The sequence below is a fragment of the Python bivittatus genome, unplaced genomic scaffold (assembly GCF_059951505.1).
Source record: "Python bivittatus isolate LINGU-HERP-01145 unplaced genomic scaffold, Pbiv_v1 ctg000570_np1212, whole genome shotgun sequence".
In the NCBI taxonomy this organism is placed as follows: Eukaryota; Metazoa; Chordata; class Lepidosauria; order Squamata; family Pythonidae; genus Python; species Python bivittatus.
The window spans coordinates 23,505,577-23,517,355 of NW_028277097.1; the positions used below are offsets into that span (position 1 = coordinate 23,505,577).

Sequence of the window (11,779 nt, forward strand, 5' to 3'; positions counted from 1 at the left end):
TCATAGCTTGGGATTGGATAGGATAAATAGAATAATAAGGCTCAGTTCACACTAATCTGCAGAAGAGGGCTGCAAATTCCAGGAATCCGCTCTAATGTATCTGGAAATTCAGATAAACAAGAACCGAAGGGGGATGTTCTCAACAGTTGCTCAGTAGCATTTGAGCTCTTTGCGTGAGATGGACGGTGACTAAATTTGAAATATAAATAAATAAATCAGCTGCAGTACAGTTGCCTATATTGGAAAAGAGAGGGAGGGGAGAGGGAGAGGGGGAGAGAGGGGGGGGAGAGAGAGAGAGAAGTTGTCACCCAGAACAACTGTATCACTGATCAGTATCTGTTTTGCTTTGGGGTCTCAGATGGGTCCAAATTGAGGGGCTTAGTTCCAACTGATTTGAAGTCACTTTCCCATCACCCTCTTCCAGATCTCTTGACAACGTTCTTCGAAGCTTCAAGGCTCTGCCAGGCATTTCTCCCTTAGAGGCAAATTCTTGGTGGCCATTTCTCATTGGTAAAATTCTCCCCTACTAACTAATTCTAAGTGACTATCTTCTGGAAGAAAGAGATAACATTTTGCTACGTACGAACAAAGCATTGCCAGATGGAGATGTAATTTATTAAGGCTTATTCTGACGGCTTAAGGAACTACAAAAATGTACTTCCATCTCTCTGGCGCCTTCAAGAGAGTGGAATATGATTTTAAAAGAAGGAAAATAACCAGACGCTGGCCAGACTGTTGGGAATTCATGGGGATTTTATTATGGTCCACAGTAATAGGTACTTTGTCTGACAAATCATGCATTCCCAATGAATTGGCTAAATGAAGAATAAAAATAAATTAAGGGGAAGCTGTAACCCTAAAGAAGACATAGACATTTAGCCCCATAAGGTCAGGATGTAGCTTCCAGATTGACACCAAAGTACCAGATGAAGCTCAAGGGTGCTACCAATTCCCAGGCAACACCGGTTAACATAGAGATCTGAGATCTGGAGCAGGAGATCACGTGAAGCCCAAGGGCACAGCGGCCCAAACGACCCCAGGGCCTGGCCTTCACTCAGGTAGAGGCTTCACCTGCTTTGCGGCTTCCAGCTGGGTCAGCATTTCATCCCACTGGACAAACTGTTTAGAAAGGAGGAGAGTCTGGAGGGGTGCTTTAAGGAAAAGAGAAGCTGGAAAGACTCAAAAGCCTGGCAGCAGGAATCGGGAGCAGGAGAAAGCAAACGGAATTCTAACGGGCAACCCAAGAAACAGCCAGGTCAGATCAGAGCCTTGAGGCTGCCAGAGGAAAAAGGTGAGCCAGCGGAACAGGGGCAGTTTCGTGTGAGCAGCACAGGCTCACAGGCTCCAAATGCAGTGAGAAAAAGGATACCATTTTGTTGTAATCTTCTAGAAGTAACCGGACGTTCTCCGTCACAGCCTCACACTGATCCTGCAACATTAGAAGAGTTCGGTCAATCCACATTTCCCTGTCTATGTGTTTTGGTATTTTAAGTACTAAACGTGGCAAGTGCTCCATTTCACCCCATAGACAGGGACTTTTTTATTTCTTAATCTTTCAAACTGTTAAAACTCGGGATCATTAGTTAAAACTAAATGTGGAAGACTCAGCATCAGTTTAAAAAAAGGGCTTTATTTGTATATCACATTTATATAGCCACCCATCTCACACAAAGCGATTCTGGGCGGCGTACAACAATTAAATAAAACAACAAATAGATAAAAACAATCATTATAAAAGGTAAAAAAGTGATTATTAAAAAACCACATCATCAAAAAGTTTAAAAATTTAAAATTTTAAAATATACGAACCCCACAGAGAGAGTAGAATAGATGTAGACTTTGTTGGTACCATGTAGATAAATGGCAGAAATCCTCTGCTATCAGATGTTGGGAGATAGCTACCAATTCAGGCAGATTTAAATTTCCCAAGGGAAATTTGCTATTCTGAAACTCCTGAATCACAGCACATAGCCTTGTAACACCAGCAACTGCCTTCCTGTCCTGTGAGTTTCCTGATTTAGCCATGTGTTCTTTACCGTACTTACTCCATTTACACAATTTCCTTAACCAGACTAGGTCAAGACTTAGTGGCTGCATTCACATACCACATGAAGAAGCTTGGTCAGTTATAAGTTGAATGGTTTTCCATTAATTTATGGTCCATTGTACTGTGCAATGATCAAAAAATGAGACAATTCACAGAAATGCAGCCTGTATGTCCCTAAGGAAACACCAACAGTGTCTGTGTTTGTCAAAAAATGAAAGAAGGCAGCTGTGTGATTGAAGCTGCAACCAACAATCTTGCTTTTTTTGACTTCCTACTGCACACAGGGTGGAGCAAAACCTAGCACAATCTAAGGAATGGCATTAGACTTCCTTTCTTTTGAAGGAGGATTCACCCTGAATGAAGCTAATGCGCCTGCTGCAGAAGGTGGGGCCTCAGGTGGGAGTGGACACCGGCTTCCTGAACTGGTGTTAATTCTTAGCTCTTTTCCAGCCTGGAGCTTACCTGATGCTGAAGGTGTATTTGTGAAAGTCGCTGGAGCTTGGTGGCGTGATCTGGAGCAGCTGCAACAGATTGGAAAGGGGAAGCCAGCCTCTTGTTACTACTGTTCAAAGTGCTGCAATGGGAACAGGGAGTCCCACCTCCCCAAATGGCAATTGGGGGCTGTCGGGGAGGTAGGTGGGAGCAGTTTGGCTCCTAAAAGTCTCCCATTGCTCTTCTTTCTCTTCAAACCTCCCCCCCACCCCACAGAGGTTTTGTAAAGCCAGGAAGCTGAATCAATAAGCATGAAGTCTCCAACTCCACACCACTGAGTTCTACCCCTCTTTAAATTTTCTTCCGTCTGCTAGTTGTCAGCCCTCCGAGGTAGGCAGGGCAGGGCAGGGCAGGGCAGGGCAGGGCAGGGCAGGGCAGGGCAGGGCAGGGCAGGGCAGGGCAGGGCAGGAAACAGACTCTACAAGGACTACTGGAACTTGTAGGGTATAATAACAGAGTTTCCCGCTGCCCCCCTCTTATACTCAAGAGAGTCGAAGTGGGGCAATCCTGAGTTTCCTCCTCCACCCCTCCTCTCTTTCGGGGCTCTGCTGATGCGTACATGTCCACTTTTGCATCCGTTCTTTAAGATTATCCTCTTATTTCTTTATGCGTGCATTTTAGCAACCGTAACATTAATCAGAGGAAAAATGGTGGCCAATGGCTCAAGTTCTAAGAGCCTACGTAAGCAATGGCTTTTTTCTCCTTAGCAAAAATGGCTGGCAGGATCTCCACGTTCAACCATTTCATCTTATTTGGGTTTGGGCTAACCAGCCAACTCCATTTCAGCCTGGTGTATTGCACAAACACGGCTCTTACGGTGAGTCCACGGTCGTGCGCCTTGCATCAATCTAGGCACCACGCCGTGCCAGGTGCAGAAAGTGCACATTGAAGAAAGCAGGTGAACCAGAAGATGTCAGTGACGGTTGGCAAAGATGATAGCAAAGGAGCACCGTGGGCCTAAGTCATAATAAGGTCTCAGCGTCTGGCAGCAGTGGCATCTGAGTAGGCGGCACAAAGTCACACCTGTGCTTTCCTATGGTTTACTGAATAAGACATCTGGCTGGTTTCCACACTCAAGGCAGTCAATGATGATTTAGAAAACCACACATACTAGGTTCTTAGAACACAGTAAAGTGAAGCCATATAAATCATACTGTGACTTAGGTGAACCAGACCAGTGACTGAGTTGCAGTGCTCCTTATTGACTCACAGCCTCTATGCTTACTCCCTTACAGGTTGCTCTGCAACCTGGAACCATTATTCTCTTGGTGCCAGTCCATAAAAGGAGGATGCTTTTCTTGGGCTCAGAGAACCGAGGCCTCCGAGGGTGCCTCACTAAAGCTAATTCTAATCCTGAATGAGGATTACGAGGACTCTTGTTTTCCATACGAGAAAGGAAACTGGATAAATTCATTGAAGGCAGGGCTACCAAGGGCCACTGTTTTTGAAGGCTCAGTATTATCTCTAGCATGGGGGCAGCCTGCCTCCAAATATGAGTTGCAGGGGAACAACGGCAGGAAAGGGAGATGTTTCTATTTTCTATTTGTAAGTATCCCAGAGGGATCTGGTTTGTTTATTTATTAAAAAGCTTAAATCCCCCAAGAACTGAAACAATCTGGGTGATTTACAATCAAACACACTAAAAAACATAATCTGAGTTAAACACGTACAATAAAATCAAATGAAATACAAAAGAAAAACACCATATAAACTAGGCAGCAGTATGGTGGTCATTCAAAAGTTAAGAATTAAAATAAAGTTAAAATACAAATAAAAGCCCATTAAAAAGCCTGGGGAATTAGAAAGGGATTCATCTGGTGGGTGAAATGATGTTAATGTCGGTGCCAGCTGGGTCTCTCTGGGGTGGGCATTCCATCCATGGGGAGCCGCCAGAGAAAAAGCTCTCCCCCTTGTGGAGGCCACTTATCCCCTTCGGTGGGGAGACCTGGGGGAGAAGCTCATTAGATGATCTTAAGGTTGGTGGAGGTACATATGGGAGAAGGAGTTCCTTCAGATAACCCAGTCCTAAGTCACTGCAGCTTTCAAAGGATAAAGCCAGCACTTAGAAATGGGTCCAGAAAGTGCCTGGCACTCAGCATAGAAGGTGAGGAATTGGCATAATTTTATTGGCCAGTCCCAGTAGCAGTTTACCCACTGCATTTTAACTAACTGTAGAGAGCAAGGAAAGCAATCTTGATGGATTTATGCAAGAACCATTACCTAGGCAAAGGGGGTTGAACCATTTTTAACTCTAGAGCAATAAGATAACATTCAGAAGCAGCTGAGGCAGACGCTTCCGATTCACTGGAGTACAAGAGAGGAGAAACAGTGCAATCAGACTTCCAAGATTCTGTTATTATAGCCAATCTCAATTAGAGTAGTTTTAGTCTTCCCATGGAGTTGATTTCCTGGTCTGGTCTACATAGTGGGCTGGCGTTAACTGAAGTTTCCAGACCATTTTCAAAGGCAGCTCCTGATTGCAATAATCCAACCACGAAGTTACCAGAATGTAAATAACTGTTGCAAGGCTGTCTGCCAAGCTGTTGCTTACTCCAACAATTTGAGAAACAAATTGTTGGAGTAAAATCAAACCTTGGTTTGATACAGAGTGAAGCTTAGGATAGGACTTGCTTTCATCCGCAAAGCCAGCCATTCAACTGAGACAGGTTTGTATTCTTATATTACACAAACTCAGTTCAGGTAACAAACTAAAATGGCATTTATCATATTAATAATGTATGAAAATGTACATGAATCAGAATCAAGTGAGCTACAATACTTGGGGAGAGTGTGATAGATTCAGGGCTTGGTATAAGTAAAAATCTGGATTCAGGGATAAAGGACAGAGAGTAACTCACCTTTGATATGTGCACTGTCCAAATAGGGCTGCAGGCTGTTCACCTGCTCCAGAAGTGCTGCTTGGGCCATGATGGATTGCTCTTCTGGTGGTAGGAAAAGCATTACGTAAGTTCAGAAGCCTTTCTTGTCCAGTAGCAACAGACCACGTGATCTATGCCCAGATGCAGATTAACCACTGATCAAAGCTGTCTATCTAGTAGGACCAGAACAAACCTCAAGGCAGCTTAAAACTGATCTGTTTAGAACTATGCACCTCTGAGTGCCATAAGGATTATTTTCAAATAAACATGCATTGGATTATGACCTAAAAACAGTGTTTGAAATATAGTATTCAGATCACAAATTCTCTTTTCAATTGTAATACATTTAAAAAGTGACTGACAAAAACCTGGCGCAAGTAAGCGCTTTATAAATTAAAATCTACTGCTAAAACACATAACCGAAGTGCCTATATTCGAGTCATTTCAGGAACTACCTGCCAAGATTAATTGCAGCTTCATGGCATCTGGGACAGCCATTCGATCAATGTAGTGAGGATCCAGATATTTTAGGATGTCTTCAACTTAGAGGAGGAGCAACATAAAATAGAATTAGAACTTTAGAATGCAGCAACAATAGAAACGGTGCTGTTAAATTACAAGAATGCTTAAAAGCACTGAATCAGTAACATGCCTCGTGACTATCAATGCTTTTTCTTGGAATTATTCTAGATGAAGAGTGTTGGCCAAGTGTTAATGCTAAACATTTTCAAACAAAAAGGAAAAAAAAACCCTAGAACCACCAGATGGCATACTAATATTTTCTCAATGCCTTCTTCCAACTTTTCAAAATAGGGAAGATAGCACACCATTGGACACTTTTAGAATTGCAAAGTTGGAAGATGCCCTACAGCAGGGGTCCCCAACCCCCAGGCCGGTACCAGTCCGTGGCCTGTCAGGAAATGGGCCGCAGAGCAGGTGAGCAGTGGGCAAGCGAGCGAAAACAGCCGCTCTCCATCTGAGCTCCACCTCCTGTCAGATCGGCGGCGGCGTCAGATTCTCATAGGAGCACAAACCCTACTGTGAACTGCGCATGTGAGGGATTTAGATTGCGTGCTCGGAATCCAAACTTATTTTACTCCGTGTGTGGCCCGCCTGTTATTTTATTCACCACTGCCGTCCACGCCTCTTTCCCGCACTGCGCGCTTGTTTCAGTCACAGTTTTGGTAAGCGCACAAGCTTCCCCCCCCCCCCATTCAATCATGTCCGATTCTTCAGAGACTGCCTGGACAAGTCCTGACCAGCAACCGATTCCTATCCCTGCGCAAAGCGCCGCCAGCATTTCCTCCCACTGAAATAATAATAATAGAAATAATAATAATAATAGAAATAAAGTGCACAAGAAATGTAAGGTGCTTGAATCATCCCGAAACCATCCCCTCCCTCCTGTCCATGGAAAAATTGTCTTCCACAAAACTGGTCCCTGGTGCCAAAAAGGTTGGGGACCGCTGCCCTACAGGTCAGCTAGTCTAGCATCATACTCAATCCAGGATCCACTAGAGCATTTCTGAAAAATGACCATCCAGATTCTGGAAGACCTCTGCGGAAGGAGAATCCATGACATCATGGGGCAGCTTCTTCCACTGGCTGATACCTCATAAAATCAGGAAGATGCTCCTGACATCTAGCCTGAATGTCCTTCCTTGTGGTTTTAACCCACCAGTTCTGGTTCTGCCCTCCTGGGTGACAGAAAGTAAGTCCACTGCCTCTTCTGTGTGCAACCCTGCCACTGTTTATTTACGCATTTACATGGCTGCCAAAGTCCAACTATGTGACTCTAAGTGGCATACAAAAAAGAAAACTATAATCAACAGAAAATAACATAGCTCATTAAAACACACCAAACAATAAAATGGTGAACAGAACTGAACATTTCTACAACTCACCCTAAAGCCCAGGGATCAGCCAAGTCTTAACTAAGCCTTCCTAAATGCCCAAAAGGCTGGGGCCAACCATGTGTGTGGGGTAAGAGCACTCTAAAGGGCAGGGACTATCACAGAGGGACCTCTTAGTCATGCTTCTGTAGGCTAAACATGCCCAGATGCAGAACTTTACATTTCTCTATGTTAAATTACTTGTTTCAGGCCACTGCTCAAGCCTGTCTAGATCTTTTTGAACCCTCTCTCTCTTTCCTCTAAAATATTAGCCTTCCAGCCTTCTGTCATCTGAAAACTATAAAGAATGATCTAAATACTGTACTAAAAATTGCTTATTTCACAACTACATAAACTCTTCGAAAAAGGGTTCCTTAGTTACATTAATTGTGGAATGCTGTGATTGTTCTCAGCTAATTTATGCTACGTTTTTCCATTATCGGTTCTCTTTTTACTCTGTTTTAATTGTTAGCTGCCCAGAGTCATGTATATGAGATGGGCAGCAATATAAATTTATTAAATAAATAAATAATTTAAAAATTCTACGCAACTTACCATTCATGGTATACAGAATACCACAACATGTCACATTAATGAGTCCAGATGAAAATCTAGCATAAACTCAACTGTAATTCTAAACAACGATATTAATATACTAAATTAAAATGAATGGATCAAGTAAATCATTTTACATAATTCAGAGAAGGCAAAATTGTAAGAGCCAGGCATGTATTTATTTGAGAAATTGTCTCAGCGATGCAAATGCTGAGCCATAATACATTTCTATACTCCTTTGTGCCCATTTCTGTATAATGAAAGAAAATAGGACTGTACAATATTCACTTTATTTATTTATTAGCATTACTAGGCTGCTCCATTACCAACAGACTCTGGGCAGCAAACATGGTTAAATAAAACTAAAATCATCAAAAGGTTCCAAGACCAATGCTACTGAAACTTCAACACCCTCACCCCATCAGAATTCGTACTACTCACACCAATAGTGGACAAACATGAGGGCACATTATGTTCAAGAAACAACTTGGCAACATCACCAGTTTAAAACAGGTTTCTTCAACCTTCAGCAGTTATAAGATCTCTTTTAAGACAGCTGTTAGAGCAAACCAGCACTTTGTCTTTGAAAAAAAGAAAACTACTTACTTTTTTTGAAAAGAATTTTAACTCTCTCTCTTTTGCTTGCAATGTTTCCCAAGGCCACTTGAACTTTGACTAACCCATCTGCTACCTAGGGGAAAGGAATGTTATTCACAACTGGAAAGAAAAAAAGCTGCATGCAGGTTGCTTTAAAGCAGTGTTTTTCAAAGTTGGCAACTTTAAGAGGATGGACTTCAGCTGGCTGGGTAATTCTGGGAGCTGAAGTCCACCCATCTTAAAGCTGCCAACTTTGAAAAACACTGCTTTAAAATGACTCTGAGTAACAAGTGGAAAGGTACATTTACTAATACTTGGACACTAGAGGGAACTAAAGATTACAATTAAAGGAGAAGAACACCCAAACTCAATTTACCATTATAGAACGAAGCAAAATATTTTAACACTGGAAATATTGAAGGATATTTTTGAACAATGGACCCAGAAGTTAATTTTAAAAGTATCTGCCTCTACAGAGAAAGTCTGAAAGATGTTATGGAAAAGGAACAAGTTTTACCTGACAAGAGCGAGACTGAGTTGAAAGTGGATTTAAAAATGACAAGCTATAAGAATGACATGGAAAAAGATGTTACACTGGACAGACAAAAGAAACTGGCTGATGTCTTAATTATTAAAAGGGATATACAAACAGCAAACCAAGGTGACCTGGATAATTTTCCTATATTGGATTTACAAAAGAGGCTTGTTAAAATTTTGAAGAATTTTGTGAGAAGGGACAAAGAAAAAATGAAAAGAAATCAAGTTGTACGACATTATTTGAATGGACTGAAGATTAAGATAGTTAGAAGTAAAAGGAAGAAATATAAAGTTGGTTTATTTGATCAAAGTTGAAACAGATCTATAACCCTTAATGGACTTTTACTGACATCAGGACTGAAATGACAATGCATTATGGATTTGTTTATAGATAAGAGATGGGATATGGGTAGAAGAGATCATTTGTTGCATTTAAGAGCAGGTGATCACTTACTATAATTGTTTATACTTGTGATGAAGGTGGGAAGTCTCTACTTTATATTTCTTTTCTTTTCTGTATTCTTAATTTTTTCTTTCCTCTCTTTTCCCCCTTTTTTCTTTTCTGCACCTTCTACTCTTTTATTCTATTTTTTTTCAGTTTGTATTCATTTTTACTGCTGTAATTATAATCTTTAATAAATTACTATATATTAGAAAAGAAGGAAGGCACATTTACATAAATAAATGCAAGGAAGGGCCAAATAAAGATCTTCGAAAGCTGAGAATTTTCATTTGGTGGTCAAATTCACCTTTCCTGAAAAGCTCAGAGAGAAAGCAGCCGGGGCAAACTGAAAAAATGGCTTTTCTGCCCAAGAAGCATGACATCGGTTGTGCATGATGGAAACTGTTGTCCTTTTGGTAGTATTCAGAGGGCAATGGTTGCTAAACCGTTATTTGTGACGAGGGGAGAAAGAAATGCCTCATTCAACCGACGGGCTAGGTGTTCCCACGCCAGGCCTAGATGAGTTAGTGGACCCGGTCAGCCAACCCCTTTCTGATGCTCCCGCAGTTACGCGTGTCGTGGGGACACAGCCATTAAACGTGTCACTTTTTAAAAACAAGAATAAAGTGCCCCTCGCTTTCCCTAGTGGCCCCGCGCCTCACAATGCACTTCAGGGCCCAGCAGAGCTCAGCCGCTGGCTGGCAGGGGATGATGGGCCCTGTGATACGTGGCCTCCGAAGGACCCCGATGCCGGAGATGCCCGCCAGGCGCGGCCCTTACCTTCCGCGGTCCCCCCGCAGACGCGGCTCCCGCGGGGGCTCCGAACACCCGCTCCTCCAACGCGTCTAGGCGGCTTTGCAGCTGCTGCACCTCCGCCACCGCCATTTTAGCCCCACCCGCAAACCGGCGCCTGGGGAGCCAATCAGAAGCCTCCGACCTGGACGCCGCTCTATCCTCCGGCACGCCTCTATGATTAATCCCACGGCAAGGGAGACGGGGATACTAGGGTCGTCCCGCGAGAGGCTAGTCGCCATGGAGAGGTGTGCCGCTCTAACCCTTCAGAGCTCTATGGCCGCTCGTTTGGGAGGACAGCCATGGCCCGGACGTTTGCCCTAGAAAACCGGAAGCGATGGGATTTGGCGTCGCCGTCGCCATGACGACCCGCGGAGGCGTCTCGGGCGGCTTCTGGGACTGAAGCCTAAGCAGCAGGGGGCGCGTCCTTCGTCCCCATCCAGAGGGGCTCATCCTCCGACCCCGAGGGAGGTTTGCTTGAATGGAATTGAAATGGCCGCTCGTCGAGGCTCCTTCTTGCTGCGTGGTGGTGGTGGAGGAGGAGGAGGAGGAGGAGGAGGGAGGAGGAGACAGTGACGTTGCGGCCGCCATCTTGACTGGTTTGACCTTCAGGGACGCTCCAGGGGCTCCACTAAATCGGATCATGCACATCCTCCGGCTGGGCGTTGCTGGAAACCGACTCTGCTCCTAATGAAAACCCAAGGCGTGGGGAGAGAACGAGGGCCGCAGATCAAACCTGTCCATTGACCGACGGATTTAAAGGATTTGTATGGCCGCCCGTCCTAAGGACGCAGCTCTGGGCGGCTCACAGCGCGATAAAGACCGCAAAGCCCCACACCTGGTGCCTCAGCCATCCTCCTCCCTGGAGGCATCCCTCAACACCATCCCAGTGAAGCTGCAACGAGGAAGGGGCCAGGGACCCTCGCAGGAAGCCGCCCCCGCGGCCCAGAGCGTTGACTTTGGATGCCTTGGTTCCCTGTGAGGCCCTTTTCACGCCTTGTGTGACTCCGAAAGGCGGTTTGTTCGTCGTGGCGGTTCATGGCTTAGCCGGCCCTCGTGTGGGAACCCAGTCAGGGCTCCCCGCAGCGTCTCATGAAAGGAGCCCTCGGCTGAAGACCCCCAGCCCTTCCAGGAGGAAGATCCTGGGAGCCATTGGTGGCCTCCTCCTTGGCTGCTCAAGTAACCCATTTTCTCAGAGCATACCTTGAATTTTGAAAGGAATCCAACAAGCCGAGTTTGGCCAACATGGTAACCGACAGAATAACCCACACTGAAATTAGCAAGCTTAGTATGTTGTGCAAAGGGCCCTACTTGGTCATTAGCTAATCTAGGTAGATGTGTTGCTGGTTGGCACAGGAAGGGGATAAATACTCTGAGCCTCCAAACTAAAGGTCTGGCGTTGTAAATCAGCTTCAGAAAATATATTTGTGTAGATGCTCATGATTTTTGCTAGTTCTCAAATAACAGCATGCCTGTTATAGGCACAGGTATTTAGCACGCCACCCTGTCACTGAATATGAGTTATTTTTAATTTGTGCCCTCGGGA

The 11,779-nt window shown here is 44.3% G+C and overlaps 1 protein-coding gene across 1 annotated transcript; it reads right to left on the reverse strand.

Annotated features, from left to right (window-relative positions):
* Positions 1–717: 717 nt before the first annotated feature.
* Positions 718–10,374, reverse strand: DCTN3 (dynactin subunit 3). The gene is made up of 7 exons (XM_007430183.4): positions 10,222–10,374; positions 8,472–8,556; positions 5,874–5,960; positions 5,398–5,481; positions 2,510–2,568; positions 1,370–1,429; positions 718–1,140 (listed from the first exon to the last, which is right to left on the reverse strand). The coding sequence occupies exons 1-7, from the start codon at positions 10,324–10,326 to the stop codon at positions 1,051–1,053; spliced, it is 570 nt and encodes a 189-aa protein (XP_007430245.1). The 5' UTR covers positions 10,327–10,374; the 3' UTR covers positions 718–1,050.
* Positions 10,375–11,779: the final 1,405 nt, after the last annotated feature.

Bases quoted from the DNA above. Each gene is read 5' to 3' on its own strand.
- DCTN3 (XM_007430183.4), bottom strand. From the start codon at position 10,326: ATGGCGGTGGCGGAGGTGCAGCAGCTGCAAAGCCGCCTAGACGCGTTG. The intron at 8,557-10,221 runs GTAAGGGCCGCG...CCTTTCCCCTAG, and splicing joins CTGCGGGGGGACCGCGGAAG to GTAGCAGATGGGTTAGTCAA. The intron at 5,482-5,873 runs GTAGTTCCTGAA...TCCTACCACCAG, and splicing joins GCTGCAATTAATCTTGGCAG to AAGAGCAATCCATCATGGCC.